This window comes from Protomyctophum parallelum (genome assembly GCF_964188405.1).
Source record: "Protomyctophum parallelum genome assembly, chromosome: 7".
In the NCBI taxonomy this organism is placed as follows: domain Eukaryota; kingdom Metazoa; phylum Chordata; class Actinopteri; order Myctophiformes; family Myctophidae; genus Protomyctophum; species Protomyctophum parallelum.
The window spans coordinates 22,503,005-22,520,403 of record NC_139705.1 but is presented as its reverse complement, the minus strand read 5'-3'; the positions used below and the strand labels follow the sequence as shown (position 1 = coordinate 22,520,403).

General features: G+C 41.1%; 2 protein-coding genes across 2 annotated transcripts; both read left to right on the top strand.

Moving 5' to 3' along the window:
* The first annotated feature begins 199 nt into the window (after positions 1 to 199).
* Positions 200 to 4,667, top strand: mfsd5 (major facilitator superfamily domain containing 5). The gene is made up of 3 exons (XM_083768484.1): positions 200 to 337; positions 2,453 to 2,872; positions 3,185 to 4,667. Exons 2-3 carry the CDS (start codon positions 2,564 to 2,566, stop codon positions 4,316 to 4,318), a joined length of 1,443 nt encoding a protein of 480 aa, XP_083624610.1. The 5' UTR covers positions 200 to 337; positions 2,453 to 2,563; the 3' UTR covers positions 4,319 to 4,667.
* A 2,375-nt stretch (positions 4,668 to 7,042) lies between these two features.
* On the top strand, positions 7,043 to 14,548 carry LOC310862461 (protein lifeguard 2-like). Its single transcript, XM_083770386.1, has 12 exons — positions 7,043 to 7,280; positions 8,285 to 8,375; positions 8,864 to 8,952; positions 9,839 to 9,903; positions 10,032 to 10,085; positions 10,375 to 10,425; positions 10,538 to 10,577; positions 11,358 to 11,395; positions 11,500 to 11,587; positions 11,888 to 11,983; positions 12,693 to 12,746; positions 12,852 to 14,548. Exons 1-12 carry the CDS (start codon positions 7,266 to 7,268, stop codon positions 12,999 to 13,001), a joined length of 831 nt encoding a protein of 276 aa, XP_083626512.1. The 5' UTR covers positions 7,043 to 7,265; the 3' UTR covers positions 13,002 to 14,548.
* The last annotated feature ends 2,851 nt before the right edge of the window (positions 14,549 to 17,399 follow it).

The window sequence follows — 17,399 nt, the reverse complement described above, 5'->3', positions numbered from 1 at the left end:
TGACTGGAAGAAGAAAGTATTCATGACCATGTTTATTAAGGTAATACAGTCTAGGTGAAGTTGGGCCAAAATACATGGGCCTCTATGGAGCTATGGGGCTTTTTGGGTCCGGTCCAGCGCCACAACAGGCCATTATATGAACTACCGATTTCAAATGAGGCTTCACGAAATATCTGGCTGACTGCCCCCCTGGTTGGAAGTTGAAAGCATAGGGGGGTTGAAAGTGGTGACAGCTCTCTGTGCTCTATAGTTATGTCCCTGTCTCCAACCAACCATAAGTGATGCTATCGTTTTAGTGCATTGTTTTAACAATGTGGAGCCAACGTTAAACGGGATGGTAAGAGCGTTTTTTGTTATATATATCATGTATCACCACCACGCAAAAAGGATGAAGATGCCGCTTTACGATTTTAACTCAAGGGCTAACGTTAGCTATTATATAGCATGTGATAGCAATGTGACACACATTAACGTTGGGACTCAGGAAAGCAAGCTAACCCGGCTAGCCTGTTATACTTATAGACTTGGGTATTTGTTATTATTATTATTGTTTGGTTACAGTGACATTCATGGCACCATTCGTGCTCTCTTATCTGAGTTCTCACTTAGCAATTAAATTAAAGCCATTAAGCAATTAAAAGGTCAACTTCTACCCCTCCCCCCCAAAAAAACTTTACTGTACATTGTACATATTTTTCTTTTTGAGTTCTAACCGTTTATATGATGTTTTTTTTAGCATAGTACTGTATGAATTGAGTTAGCCCTGGAACATGACTGCCATGATGATTATCATGACAGTCATGCAGTAACTTTGCCCTGTTTTTTGCGCTCGCTGCATTTACAAGATTTCCGTATATATAAACATTCCGATTTCAAATATAAAGTACTCACAAAGTGTCCCACGGGTGTTAGTTAGTAGCAGCGCCACTGCGCCAGCGATTAGAATTGCTGCGTCCCGCGTTGTTTAATAAAAAGCATTTTTGTCCGAGCTCCCCGGCTACTTTTTTCAAACGGGGTTCGTTTGGGAAATCCACAGTTGCACACCGGGAGCGCACTCGCCTATTAGTCTGTATTGGCAGGGCGGTCAGCCTACATATATCGAACACACTGAGTGCCACCCTCCTCCCGACCGATAGGGGCGCGTAGTTGAAAGCCAATGGCAAAATAACACCTCGGATAAAAATGCTTTTTATTAAACAACGCGGGATGCAGAAATTCTAATCGCTGGCGCTGATACTAACTAACACCCGTGGGACACTTTGTGAGTACTTTATATTTGAAATGCGAATGTTTATATATTTTAATTATTTGTAAATGTAGCGTTCGCAAAAACCAGGGTGAAGTTACGTCATGTTCCAGGGCTAGAATTGAGTATGAAGGACCCCAATGGAAACCAGCCAATGGGATTTATTGGCTTTAAATCCTCAGACCTTGTTGAATTGAACATTGAACTGTTCATCAATCAGTCAAGCCTTTATACCTGATAATGACAACTACCTTTGGACTGATATATGAATGGTTACCGTCTGTGCTGTTACCCCAACATGACATTGATTATACCATTGGTTCCCAAACCTTTTCATGTCACGGACTCCCAAATTGAAAAGGAAGGGATGTCCATCATGTCCGCACACTGAATCACTGCTCCCAGGAAAATTCTTTATTTGTTGTGGGTCTTCGTCAGGTCATCAAGAGGCGTATTATATACAACAGGATATGGGCATGTCAACAAGAAACAAGCTCTGTCGCAATGATTAAAGTCAAGCTAGACACGCCCACCGCATCTTAAAGGATGAGGCTGCAAGGGCATGTCAAGCTAAGGACTCTATATATAAATTGAAAATAGTGGCTCTAAGGCCAACTCTTTAGAACCCAAAAGAAAAGTGTAAAGGTGCAGAATCTGCAGATATAGTTAAAAGTAAGCTGCAAACCACATTGCAAAGGATAATAAATACTGCCTAAAGGATGAGACCATAATATACCAAAATATATAGTAGGGTACTGTGTATTTACTGGAGATATGCATACTTCCTGTCGGATCCAAGGACTCCCAAATTGACACTAATTATCTCGCGGACCCCCATTTGAAAAGATAATATGCCAGGGACCCCCATAAGAGAAGATTTTGACGGCTCTAGCAGTGATTCTCAACCCGTTTAATTTCAAGGACCCCCCAGTTTGACATGCATATTAGTCTACAGACCCCCATTTCTATCTCTGAGACCCCTATTTATATTGTAAAAGTAATGTTAATTTAACTCTGAGAGTGTACAACTGGAACCAAATGGACCCTTTGGTTCCATTTGTACACTCTCAGAGTTACAGACCCATAAGGGCTAAATCATTTTAGCTGGGGACCCCCTGGAACTCCCTCAAGGACCCCAGGGGGTCCCGCCCCGGACCCCACTTTGGGAACCACTGGATTATACTGTCCATTCTGTCTCCCTAACAGGTTTTGAGGAATATATAGAGATCATAGATATAGTGGAATAAAATAATCCCGCCGGACATCCTCTGGGTTTGACCGCCGCCAGTGGGGCTGAGAGTGAGTGTACATGACATCATGCTGGTGACAGTGTATCTCGCCATAATAGTCCTGCTGGCTATCTGCGCCGGCCTAGAGATAGCGGCGCGGCGCCTCAGCCCGCCCCAGCATGACCCCACGGCCGTGGCCAACCCGGCCTTCCGCCGCTTCCAGGCTCTGTTCCTGCGGGCCTACCTGTTGGCCCTGTGGTCGGACTGGCTCCAGGGCCCCTACCTGTACAAGCTGTACCGCCACTACAGCTTCCTGGAGTCTCAGATAGCCATCTTGTACGTGTGCGGCCTGGCCTCCTGTGTGCTGTTTGCCCCCGTGGCGGGCTGGCTCCCTCAGGTAAGAAAGAGGCTGTCGCGATTACCACATTTTTAAGTTGACGATTAATTGTCACAGAAATAATTGCGATCAACGATTTAAATTGTGTTTATTGTGTTTATAGTTTTTTCAGTTTGTCTTGTTTAAAAAAAAGAAAATCTGTAATTTTGTATTCTGAATTTCTGATGTTTGCAAACTTTGCATTGTCAATAAACAAATCTTAAAAAACCCAAAACATAGACACGATTATGACAAAATAATTGTGATCACCTCAAATAATTGCGATTTTAGACGATTATTATATAATTATTGTGACAACCCTACTATCCTCAGGCCCTGGGTCGTCGGAAGACGTGCCTGCTCTTCTGCCTTTCCTACTCTGCCTGCTGCCTCACCAAGCTGTCCAGGGACTACTTTGTCCTGATCCTCGGCCGTGTCCTGGGCGGTCTCTCCACGTCTCTGCTCACCACCGCCTTCGAGTCCTGGTACCTGCATCGGCACGTGGACGTCCGCGACTTCCCCAAGGAGTGGATCCCCGGCACCTTCTCCAAGGCCGCCACCTGGAACCACGGGCTGGCCGTGGGGGCGGGGCTGGTGGCCAACATGCTGGCGGAGTGGCTCCACCTGGGCCCCGTGGCCCCGTTCCTCCTGGCCGTGCCCTGCCTGGCCGCCTGCGGCTGGGTGGTGCTGACGGACTGGGGCAGGGAGGAGGCCGAGGGAGACACGGAGGGAGACAAACGCACGCCACTCCTCGCCGGCTCTGCCAATGCGGCTCGCATGTCGGCCAGGGCCAGGTTCTGGCGCAGCTGTCAAGAGGGACTGCGCTGCCTGCTGTCGGACAGGAGGGTCATGCTCCTTGGCGGTGTGCAGGCTCTGTTTGAAAGTGTGCTCTACATCTTCGTCTTCCTGTGGACACCGGTGCTGGATCCCCACGGTCCGCCGCTGGGCATAGTGTTCTCTTGTCTAATGGCTGCCAGCATGGCCGGCTCCTTGCTGTATCGTCTGGCCACTTCCAGTCGCTACCGTCTACAGCCTGGACACCTGCTCTGCCTCGCTGTGCTAATGGCCTTCTTCTCCCTCTTCATGCTGACGTTTTCCACTGTCCCGGGCCAGCCCAGACCCCGCGAATCACTGCTAGCCTTTTTGCTGCTGGAGCTGGCCTGCGGCCTCTACTTCCCAGCAGTCAGCTTCCTCCAGGGCAGGGTGATCCCTGATGAGAAGCGGGCCGGGGTGTTGGCCTGGTTCCGGGTCCCTCTGCACCTGCTGGCCTGCCTGGGGCTGCTGGCGCTCCATGGGGAGGTTTCAGGGACAGGCGGAGGGGAAGGAGGCAGTGGCACCAGACACATGTTTGCGGGCTGTGCATTAATGATGCTGGCTGCTCTCCTGGCTGTGGTCAGTCTCTTCACCCTGGGCAGGAATGACACAGATCTGAGACTCGAAGGAGCCAGAGGGGAGGGGGAGATGTGACATGAATGGCTATCCCAATGTCCAGTTACTGCTGAAGAGTTGAGACGAAGAACCATCTAAGTCCATAATCACTATAATAATGTATAAATTATAGATAAGGGGTCAGGACGGATAGGTGTTTTCGGGGAGGGGTCAGAATAAATTATGGACTACTTAAATGGTTCTTTGTCTGAAGTCTTTAATGTTCTTATGACTGAAATGACTGAAAATTGAAATAATATCAGCCAAAATCAACACAAATCGTGGTCCAAAGTTTGGTTATCTTTCAAGTTTTATATTTATTTCTTTGTTGGATATTGGGTCATTTTGGGAATGTATTGCTTTTGTTACAATAAAATGTTACTCATGATTGTCTGTATGGTACTACTTAAAGGACGACTTCACCCATTTCCAACCGAACTTAAAATAATTGGTCCTCACTAAAGCTCTTTATAATATGGTATCATTATTGTCAATTCCGTCTGTGTCTCAGAGGAGGGCTCTTCAGAAACCTGCCTACCAGTGACATCGTCAATAGGCAGTTGTTTTTCCAAACTACATTTATATTTATTTTACGTGGGAACAATGGCTTCCATAATAGCATGCTAACTTTCCAGAAATAGAAAGCCTGCATTTTCTATTAGCTTGGATTCCCCATTGATGATGTTACTGCTAGGCGGGTTTCTGTACTGTCCACAGACCTCTGAGACGGAGAGTAGATTTATAGATTTATAGTATAATGAGCATTATTGAGGCCCAATTAGCCCTTCTCCCACCCAAAAAGGGATTGTCCAATGCCAAATTGCCAATCCAAATAGTTTAGCCACCTCATAGTTGTCAATGTTATTTTGCATGGCTGTGTTGTTGAACATTTACATGGCTTAACGTCGGGAAAGTTACACTGACCCACCCAGGTGATGGCAATAATAGTGATGACCGTAGTCTTACTGTACAACATGAACATGGTCGTTAAAAGTTGATTTCTCCCTCTGTCATTTCCTCGTATTTCTAGTTTATTGAAATAATGTCATTCACATTTGCCCAGCCTACTGCAGGCCTGGTTGACTAGATTTAGAAGACATTTTCAAGGTTTTGCTTCTGAAATTACCCATTATTTATAGAGAAATCCTGTCATTTATCAATAGGTGAGAAGGACAGCTTGACCTGTCTCTTCGCTGCTAACGTGCCTATTGGACAAGGACGGTTTGGGCAGGGACTTAGCGAAGGGCTAATTATATGAAGTTGAAAATGGGTGAAGTAATACTTTAATTAAGTTATCTATAAAGTGCATTACTGGAAATGTTGTAGGAAATGCCTGAGTCAGTTGTTGAGTCAAAAAATAGCAGATCTACAGTATTCCAACGCATTCCATCCGCAACACACTGAGCTGTTGATCTGCTATTTTTAGCACCGCCACAGCACTGCCAATGCGACAAAATACAAATCAAGAATAAAGCTCTATATCACCTGGTCACCAATTTCAGATTATTTTAATATATTATTTTACAGACCTAGGATAAAGTTGCTGTTGGTAGGTAGGAAATAAGCATGGATCAACATGACAGTTCTTTTATGATGTATTCATTTAAAATATTCTCATGTGGGAAAATACAGGAAGATATTTTGATTCCAAATGTGACCATGTTATGAAAATGTACATAATATATTGCACATAAATATCACATTTGTATCCTTATTTTGTATTAATATATTTAACATTAAAACTATTTCACTTAAAGTGTTTTAGGGGATAATACAAGGTGTTATAAATCATAAACAAGGTGTTCTTGTTTTGTGCAGAATCACTGGCCAAATGAAATGGTTGGTTTTTAATGGATTTGAATGAAGATGATCAAATTAGCAAGAGAATTAACATCCCAACGATCACATCTTTTATTTAATGCAGGGGTTTTCAACAGATGGTCTGTGAAGGTATTGCATGTGGTCCCTGACCATGCATTTAGAAATGTAGGATTTGATTTAATTTTATTTTCCACTAGTTGAGAATGACCTAGGATGACTGTCCATGTAGTCATTTACTGACAAGTCGGAAGTCAAGAAATTCTACAGAAAAAGAGGGCATTAGAATCTCAAGAGGGGGAAGTTCACCGGATTGTCTGGTTTCATTATTATAAGGAAATTCTTAGTAGTCAATGGACCATTGGTTGAGAAACAGTGGGATGTACCAGTATGTACCAGTATACACATGGGATGTAACAAAAGCACAAATCTTAGCCAATATCTCCACCCAACACAACAGTGGCCCTCAGGTTGATTTTCAGTCAGTGTGATGGTCCCTTGTTCACAATCAGTTGAAAACCCCTGATTTAATGCACTTGAAGATAGTAATTATATTATAAACCAAATCTTAGAGCTTTGTTCCATTCTAGAAACTTGTGAAAGTCAAAGATACGACTAGTTTTGTTTGGTATGCATGTGAAATAATAATTTCTAATTTGTGAATTGAATTACATACATTATTCATTTATTGTCATTAATAATTATAACAGTGATGTCTCTTGAACGTTTTATCCCCCACAATAGCCTCTAATGTTTGCTGCCAAGAATTTCAGTTTTCGTCTTTTCTGGCTCCGCTTTATATATTTATATGTACGGCACATTGCCTGCAACTGTCCTCCCCCTTCTTTTCCAGACGGAGTGGTACAGCCCAAGCTTCTCTCTGTGTCGCAGCTTCACCTGGATGCTGCTAGAATTTTGCTCCATGGGTGAGGGAGGGGTGTGTGCTGGAGTCAGAACTGCGTTGCTGTTGGATTACACCACTGTTTGGTCAAGAGGAGCGTAATCTGAGAAGAGAAAGGACCATCGTCATTTCTATTTTTCCTCTCAACTGTTTTATTAGACTTGAGGAACTGAAGCACAGATCGAGGCAGGAAGACGAGGAGGGCATTGATTCGCTTCATCGTAAAAAAACACATCAGTCGTCCGCAGCTGAGAGACAGACGACATCATGACGCAGGGCAAGGTTGGTACTTGTTTCAATCATAACTCATCTTCAACCAATCTTTCCTTTGACAGCTAACAATCCTAAATACCCACAGGATGACCGTCATCGTTGGGTATACATCTGGGCCAGAATGTTATGTAATAAACATTGGATGATAATGTGTATTTTAAGCTACATCCATCATGCCCCTCACTGTGGCACTTTGTGGTGATGCAATGGCTTTAACTTGTGAATACCTCTAGATTTTGTGACAAAAGCTTCGGATAAATGTCAAATGACAATATTTTCTGGCATTTTTATGATGCAGCATATTAAAATTAAAATATCTGTGGCGTTCGATTCCAGACAAAATTGATCGCTATCATATGGTGGATTGCCATCCAGTTTATTAATAGCATTCTTTTCTCTGAGGATGTGGTACCTTTCAAGGTTTTGATAAGCCTTTGTGATTTTTGTTTAGTTTTCCCGTTTCAATCCAGTTTAACTGGATTTCATATATGACTGAAATGCGTCACAGGCACTGTTTTCGCCATGTCTAATCACCATGACGACCAGATTCTTTCCCTTCATCTGGTACAGTCCAAGGAGTTATTGGGAGCAGTTATTTCATCAGCCAAGCTCACATGAAGAAGTTGCCCTATGTTCTGTTCTCATCTTCAAGCAGCTGGAGCCAGCTTCGCTGCTTCATTTGAGCTAATCTTATGTGACGTCAAACTTAATCTCTAGCAACATTCTGTTACCAAACATCTGCAATCTATTTTTAGGCATATTTCTTTCCTGCCTCTGAGGTTGAGTGACTAGGATATTTAAAAGTTTGACTGGTACATTGAAATTTTCATTGAAATATAAATATTCATGTGTGGCTACACTGGCTAGGCTATCAAAATATCAATGATGCTGTGCTGCAATGTAAATTGAGTCAGATGAATGCCGATTGACTATCACTAGAAATATGTATTGCTGTTTACAGACTAAATTAATATTTTAATATATATATTTTTATTTTTATTTTTTGTTATCAGCTTTCACTTGCAAACAAGAGCACAGATGGCTCCTCAGGTGAGGCCACTGCTGCGGCCCCTGCTCCTCCCAGCTATGAGGAAGCCATTGCTGGTATGAATCTACCTTATTGTGACACTCAACTTACTCTGAAATGCATGTCATGTATGTATAGTACATGTTGGCTAAGGCCCAAACCACACCAGCTGCAACTCCTTGCAACTAGAGTGGCCGGATGGTAACCGCAAGGTTGCCAGTTTGAACCCGGGCTCCCAGAGTTAGTGTCGAAGTGTCCTTGAGCAAGACACTGAACCCCTAATTGCTCCTGATGTGCAGGTTGGTGCCTTGCATGGTTTCCGCCGCCATCGGTGTGTGAATGTGTGTGTGTGTGAATGGGTGAAAGTACAATCTATGTAAAGTGCCTTGGATAAAGGCGCTATATAAAAATGCACCATTTAACAAAAACCACACCAATGCAACTCCTTGCAACTGCCATTGGGAATAATGGTTGCAAGTAGTTGCATGGCGACCCTCTGGTGTGGTTAGGGCTTTAGGGGACACAAAAAGGTGTACTATTAGAATACTGTTAATTATCTTCATAGGTGGCAGCAGTCCCTGCTACAGTGATGCTGAGATGCTCACTGAGTACAACTGGGACGACACAAACATCAGGAGGATCTTCATCCGCAAGGTAACAAATCACTGTTTGTAAATTAAGCATTTCAGGTTTCAACATGGAAATAATAACACCCATGTCTGTCTCTGTCAGGTTTTAGATTGTCAATGAACATTCATTGACTATTCACACGCTGGCCATTTGGGTCCTCACTATTGCTCATTATAATATGGTACCATGTTTTCCCTTTAATATTTTTATTAGAAGTTAGGCATCTCAAAAAAGTGTAATTTCAATCATATCATAATCATTCTCATTCAGATTTCAGCTTTCTAATAACAATTCACATTCACATTTGTCTTGCCCACTCCCTTGCATTTTTTAAAAACCTTCAGGTAGTAAAATAAATATATATTTTCTCCCCAATGTGATAATAAGCCAAGCTGTCTATTCCTGGAAAGTTTAGCATGCAGCCATTGTTCTCGCGTTAATACAAAATAAATTAAAAAAAGCAAAACCTGCCTAACACTGCTAGGCAGGTTTCTGAAGTCTCCACAGCCCTCCTATGAGACAAATTTTTTTACCATTTTATTTAGTTTTAATTATGTGGAGATGGGTTGATGGGAGATGGGTGTCATCGTCCTTTAAATTCAACAAAATGTTATTCTAGTGCGGAATCACAACAAGATGCAGAGACCAGACCATATGACGTCACAAAAGGTTTATACGGAATGAAAAGGTTTATCCAGAATAAAGTTGAGCAATTACTATGTCTGGTTGCCTACTGCAACCACACTAATGCGTTAAACTAACTATTACTAAGTAGCTATTATCCATGGAAACCCTCTTTGGTTATACTCCACCCCTGAAGATGACATAAGAGCAAAATGTCTGCAGTAAGAAGCTCCATGACAAGCTGTGTGTACAACCCTTTTTTTCACCGTTAGTTGTCTTCCTCCAGGTTTATGCCATTTTGATGATCCAGCTATTTGTCACATTTGCCATTGTGGCTCTCTTCACATTTTGGTGAGTGTTGTAAGATGTTGCATGTTTTAATAATAATAATATTCCATCATCTTATTCATTTTTCTTTCTGTTTTGGTGTAACAAACATCCCTGGGTTGTGCATTTATACCTGCCTCTGTTGTTTTTAGTGAACCTGTCAGGGAGTACATTCAGGCCAATCCTGGGTGGTATTGGGCTTCTTAGTAAGACACACACACACACACACGCATGCACACGCACACATGTCAACATTTTTGTCAAAATGTCTAAATAACAGTAAATGTATCAAATTATTATTTATTGTTTATTATGTACTGTAAGTATATAAAAAAATCAAATATATATCGTTATAAAACCAACATAATTATGCTTTGTCACATGACTGTGTAGTGTTTGTGTCATGTTTTTTTGATGGATAAATGTATACAGAAAACGTATCTATACAGTGTTGGTCAGTGTCATAGCTAATGTTTATTCTTTTGTTTAACACAGTGCTGTGTTCTTTGTCACGTACCTGACCATCTCTTGCTGCTCTGCTCCTAGGTAAGTTGTTTTGGTGGTTAACCAGGTAACATCTTCAGACCATGGTCACTTAAAATATGACAAACTCAATGTCTGATCATTCTCATTGACTCATCATTCTTAATTCCTACAGGAGAGTGTTTCCATGGAATCTGATTCTGCTTGCCATTTTTGTAAGTGCCACATCCAGCATATTTCCCCCTATAAATAAATATTTGTATCAATAAAGACAAATGACCATTTGTTAGTATCGTATTGCATCGTATCGTATCGTATAGTATCGTATCGTATCGTATCGTATCGTATCGTATAGTATAGTTTAGTTACTAAAGGTGTGAAACTAAACTTTAGTAGACCTAGTAGGGAGCCTCTACAGTCGACTCTACACCAAGGTTTCTCAAAGCGGGTGACGTGACAAGTCCAGGAGTGCCACAGAATACAATGAATTTATCAATATCACTTCAGTTTAACCACTATTTCACCAGTGCCTTACCCTTATTCCTGAACTATTTTGAAAAAGCCATGTGGATTTTGTATGTTTTATTTAAAATCATTAAAAAACTTTGATGACAAAAAAAATAAAAACATAGGCAAAGTTAGGGATAAGGGGTACGGCACTGGAGTCTTACGCCCTCTATACTTGGTGCATTCTATTTCAATTTACCCCTCACCATGTCTCACAACTAGGGATGCCGATGCCTGTTATGGCCGATAACCGATATTACCAATGTCGATATGATATGTCTGTATTAAAAATATATATAATAATTTTTTCCATTCTGAAAAAATACATGTAACAGTGTGTCTGCACTGCAGGCTTAGGCAAGTCAGATTTAACTTGAATACCTTTATAGTGGGTCTGCTAATTGCCTTAATTTTAATTGTAAAGAGGGTTGAGAGTTGATATAAGTGGATTACCTGCATTTTCACCTGATTCTCTTGTCCTGTTGCAGACACTGTCCCTGTCCTACATGACAGGAATGTTGTCCAGGTAAACTTGTGGGTCTGCTCACTGTCCTATGTTTATTGTTCTCCCCGCCAGGAAGCCAGAACATCTATTCTAAAACTTTCTGAATTCTTTGTCTTTGTAAACAGCTTCTACAACACCAAGTCAGTGGCGATGTGCCTGGGCATCACGGCATTGGTCTGTTTGGCTGTCACTATCTTCAGTTTCCAAACTAAGGTGTGAATGAATAGTTTCTTTTTTTAAGATATTTTTATTTAGACAAACGTGTCATACATCTTTTCTTTTTTCCACAATCATACAAAAAACAAAGACGGTACACAAATGTTGTTTTCTTATGATTTATAGTCTACCGTTTTCCTCACTTTGACAAATTACTTTTGTAAATTATTACTAATTATTAATTATTCAATTCATTTTGGTAATCAATTACGACAATATTATAGTTTTTGGTACTATACATTTCTTTTCTGTGATGTAATTTATTCAGTGATGGTACATGCTTTGTGTCCTATCCAGATTGATGTGACATCATGCCACGGCGTGCTCTTTGTCTTCTCCATGGTCCTGTTCATCTCTGGACTGGTGCTGGCCTTTGTCCTTCCCTTTAACTATGTAAGCAAGAACTTTCCATTCAAAAATACAAGTAGTGTAATCTTGTCATGTTCAAACTAATGGAATCATATTATCAATAGATAGGCTGAACCCTTAGGCGGGTTTAAGTTAAAACTACAGAAGGTTAAAAACATGGCAGACTGCATAAGGCTGACCGTATAGTTAAGCTGCCTGATGTAAGCAACCCAGCTGCGGATCGATTTTTGCAACCCATTTTTTTCACCCAGTGTCAATTATTTAATGTAATCCTGGGCGCTACACTTCCTCTGCCAACCTGGGGGGGGGGGGGGGGGCAGCGGACTGACCTCATGCCTCCTTCTATACATGAGGAGGAGTCTTTTCACCTGACAGGGGGGAGTTTCGCCCCGGACGGACATAGCTCGTGGAAGGAACACGTTATTCTGAATCTGGAATCTGTGTGGAACCTGCATTTCCAAGGGGCAAATTAAAAAATGCCCCTGGTGATAAACCTGCCCAATATTTATATACTGGGTCCCCTGATTGGTGCCCCACAACTTCGAGGGCAGGGAAATCCAATCACAACCGAACGGGGCAAGAACGAAGGCTTCATTTTTTTTGCACTGGCACATTCGCCTGGTTTCAAGGTTATCATAATACTACCTTTGAATACATAAAAAACTACAAATACGAAAAAAAGAAAAATTGGATAATTATAATCTCTTTTACTTTGTACATTGCTGTGCATCAGGTACCTTGGTTGGATGCTGTCTATGCTGCCTTGGGGGCCATACTGTTTACCATGGTAAGTGACAGTGTTGTACACATCAGAGAGCTACTATTCTGCAAATTGTAGGCAATCAGAAACTACAGCGAGATGTTTTAATTTGTGTTTAATTTTCTGTTTTAGTTCTTGGCATTTGACACACAGCTCCTGATGGGGAACAAGCGCTACGCCATGAGTCCAGAAGAGTATGTCTTTGCCACTCTCAATATCTACCTAGATATCATCTACATCTTCTCCTTCTTTCTCCAAATCTTTGGAACAAAAAGAGACTGATCCCTTCCACTTCCCTTATATATATATAAGGGAAGTGTCTATATAGTCTATATATTGTATAGACTAGGGATGCACCAATATGAAAAGTGACCAACACACTATAATTTCAAATGTCATGCCCGCCCAGCCCTGTGTTACAGAATCATTCTCTCGTTCAAATGTTCACTATGAGAAAAACAACAAATGCAAAATATGCACAAATGCATTATTATTATTATTATTATTATTTATTTATTTTTTATGATTTGTTCAACTATATATGTAACTTCTTATTTTTCTAATAGTAGATGATGATTTGAATCTAACTTAAAAATCATCTACCGGTACTCAAATTACATAACAGTTTTGTGCCCAGTAATAACATGGTCATGTACAGTATGTATTGTGTATCCCTAGAAAACAAAATATGCACATTGCACTCGCCATTCTACCCTGAAGCTGTACACAACTTATCACCGTTCTCTAGCATGACAAGGACCTAGGCCTCATTGTGTGATCTAGCGTCATCAACACTATAAACATACATCGCTGTGCTCCCATAAGGTGTAGGTATAGGGTAACTAAGAGTAGATGTAACACATGGCGACTTTCCATCCAAACCTGGTGTATGCAGTTTATACTATATCTGTGACTAGCTAGGTGTCATAGATCGTCTAACAGATGTCAATTTTAAGAGGTACTTGTTATCCCTGATTTGCAATATATAATGCATGACTGTCTCTTAACTATGCCAATGGGATAGTGATTTTGATTGAAGTGAATGGCCACACAAATGCCACTCTAGAAATCATAAACTTAAAACGGATGCAGAAATCACTTAGGTGCTTAATTCCATTCTGTACTGATGTTGTCACAATAATGCACATTACAAGGACCTCCTTGGCTGTTTTAAACATGATGGGCTAGAATAGATAACCTCAAGTTATGTTGTGGTTATGGATAAGAGTCCAAAAAATATGCTGTATGTCATATGAGGTATTCTAATGATCAGCCATGCCTTGATTTGTAAGCTTGTACACACAATTCTGTGTGATATGTGCTGTTTCTTTTGTGTACATTTTAACTTTGAAAGTCACAGAATTTGCATTACAGTATCTGCTAATTTCACTTGTTCAGTGTTTGCTATTGATATTGAAAGTTGAAACTTGAATGAAAATTGAGCTGGTTTAATTAAATTGGTTGTTTGTGTAAACTGACGTAGACCTATATGAATAACTCATCATATGATTTAATAAGCTTTAGTGAAACAACATGATAATCTACTGGCAGTGCCATGCAAGTGTTGACAAATTATATTTTGATTGGGCTATTATACAAGCCTTGAAGCCTACATTTTGAAAAGTGACTGGAAGGATATATTTCATGAAATTTTAAATTTTATTTTTCTATGAAAGCCCCTGAATGTTACATTTCAGCAAGATATTTATTTATTTAGTACTATAGTATTTAGTATTATTATTGCAGTTTAAATTAATTTGTACCCTCTGATGTGGCCTTGGAGTGCAATATATGATGTGGATGCTTCAAATTGCATTATGGTATATGTAGCCAACATTACATTGTAGTCTTTGTGCTAAATTAATTTATTAAAGTGTGAATGTGAATGAAACCTGAGCTGTCTACCTTTTCTACTGAATACTGTACTATACTGTACAATACTTGGAATACTCATGCATTAGGAATGAGGAATGTCGTACTGACACACCAGACCAATACATTCTAAAATACTCAGATGATACAGTTTTGATTTCTCTCCTAGATAGATCCAGTGATCCTGGACTTACTGGACCTGACAGAGTAAATAAGGTGGTTGTAACTTGTATGGAGTGATAACAACACTCTCATCATTAACACAAAATAGACAGAAGAGATTGTTTTTGGTACACCACCAGAGATACACAGATCCCCATTACTATTCATGCATCCATGAATGAATCTGTGTAAGAAAACAAAGCAAAGAATCTATTTCCTTCGCTGTCTAAGATCTTCCGGTGCTAGTAGACGGATTCTTCTTTTGTTCTTCACTTCTGTTATTATGAGTGTTCTTCAGTGGCCTACTTGTAGTACCACCTGGTTTGGATGTTTGTATGCAGCCTAAAGTCACAACTGCTGCAACAACTGAACATTTGTTCAAAGATTGTTGGACAATATAGGTTGAATATAGGTTGCTACCTTCAGGAAGGAGATATGGGTCTCTATTTTCCTCCATGCTAAACCCCTTATCCTTAAACTACTACTCACAACGTTTCGATGTAGATAGGGATTCTCATGTCTTAATGACTGTTGGTAGGGCGTTCCACATTTTGGTGGCATAGGAGCGAAAATAATTTAGTCCCCCCCCCCCTCCCCTTGTTTGTGCCGAATCTGGGTTGCACATGGTTTGTTGAACTACCTGGTGTTGTGGGTGTGGACTTTGTTGACATTAAGGAAGTATTTAGACAGGTACAGGCAGCGCTGTTGATGATCGCACCAGGCGATATTATATTTAATGTATCCTTTATTATAGTTATTTAAACATATTAGCGTGCTTTTAGATCACATTTTAACGCACTGATGTTATTATATGCCTTCTAGATGATTGAACCTCAATGGAAACGGTGCCACTGATTAAACATGCGCATTATATGGTTGTGTGTGTGTGTGTGTGTGTGTGTGTGTGTGTGTGTGTGTGTGTGTGTGTGTGTGTGTGTGTGTGTGTGTGTGTGTGTGTCTGTCTAGGGCCTTTACTGTTCCAAGGGCCTTTACTGTTCCTAATATATGTAAACGACATGACATCAGCTTGTGACTGCAACTTGTTCCTGTTCGCAGATGACTCAGCACTGCTGGTCTCGGACAGGAACAAACTGCAGGTTGAAAAGACCCTCAGCTCTGAACTTGGTAGAATCTGCACCTGGCTCGCTGATAACAAACTATCCTTACACCTGGGGAAAACGGAATCCATTCTCTTCGGATCAAATAGTAATCTCAGCAAGGCAGATGGCTTCTTGGTTAGAGTGGGTGACAATATTATCACACGAAAAGATGAAATTACCTACCTAGGTTCCATCCTGGAGGCCAATCTTTCCGGTGATAAAATGGCCACCAACGTAATCAAAAAAGTCAATCAAAGAACAAGATTCCTTTACAGGATATCCTCACTGGTCAACAAAAACACCTTGAAGACCTTAACAGGAGCCCTTGTACAAGGTTTCTTTGACTATGCATGCACCTCTTGGTACCACAGCACCTCAAAGGCCCTTAAAACAAGGCTCCAGACCTCCCAAAACAAACTGGTCAGGCTCCTACTTAGCCTCACCCCCCGAACCCACCTCTGACCACTTTGACAGGCTGGGATGGCTTAGGGTCGAAGACAGAGTAGTGAGTACAGCATCTTGCAATGGGTCTGGTCCACAAGATTCGATACACCACCAAGATACCCATGTACCTGTCTAAATACTTCCTTAATAATGTAAACGAAGTCCACACCCACAACACCAGAGGGAGTGCAACAAACCATGTACAACCCAGATTCGGCACAAACAAGGGACAAAATTATTTTCGCTCCTATGCCACCAAAATGTGGAACGCCCTACCAACAGTCATTAAGACATGTGAATCCCTTGACTCCTTCAAAACAGCTCTCAAAGGGCACCTACGGACGGCTGCAATTCGAAACTGGCCCCTGTAAAATCTGAATCCCCCCCACCTTTTTTCCCCTCACTGTATATGTTTCTTTTCCCTTTTTGCTTCCTTTATGATGAATTCCTGTTATGTTCTTTAACTATATAGAAGTGTCTATTTGTACGTCTCTAAATGTTTTGATGAATTGAACATGGTGGACCCTGAAGTGTAATGCTTAATTGGGTCGTCCACTCACAGTTAACAGTCTTTGAAATTGAGTTTGTGCTTGAAATGTACTGTAATTCTGCAAACTGTTAATAAATATTTCAATCAATCAAAAAAAGTGTGTGTGTGTGTGTGTGTGTGTGTGTGTGTGTGTGTGTGTGAGACGCAACTTGGCCTGTTGTAGCGCCACCATGAGGCTGATTTGAAAATTGTCAAGTGCACGGCTTGGGATATCCGATATGCACAACTTGTCCAACAACAATGTCCACAACTTCAGTTATGATATTTAGCGTGGTGACTTCTCCTTGCACCAGCCATCCAAATACACTTTCCAGTGCAACTATAGTCCTTCATTCAGTCTCTCCATTTTTCCTGTGACCATTTTCCAATATTGGTCTCCGCCAATTAGGACTCCTAATTCCACTGCATCCATCTATGATGGGTACATCTGCTATATGGGCATTCCTTTTGCTTCCAAAAGCAATTATCTGGGGTGTTTTGGAACCAAACACATACATATTCAACGTTTCTTTACCTATAACTGGCAGGTTAAGTGCTCTGGAAATATCCTCT

Bases quoted from the DNA above. Each gene is read 5' to 3' on its own strand.
- mfsd5 (XM_083768484.1), top strand. From the start codon at position 2,564: ATGCTGGTGACAGTGTATCTCGCCATAATAGTCCTGCTGGCTATCTGC. The intron at 2,873-3,184 runs GTAAGAAAGAGG...TACTATCCTCAG, and splicing joins TGGCGGGCTGGCTCCCTCAG to GCCCTGGGTCGTCGGAAGAC.
- LOC310862461 (XM_083770386.1), top strand. The intron at 10,086-10,374 runs GTAAGACACACA...TGTTTAACACAG, and splicing joins GGGTGGTATTGGGCTTCTTA to TGCTGTGTTCTTTGTCACGT. The intron at 10,578-11,357 runs GTAAGTGCCACA...GTCCTGTTGCAG, and splicing joins TGATTCTGCTTGCCATTTTT to ACACTGTCCCTGTCCTACAT.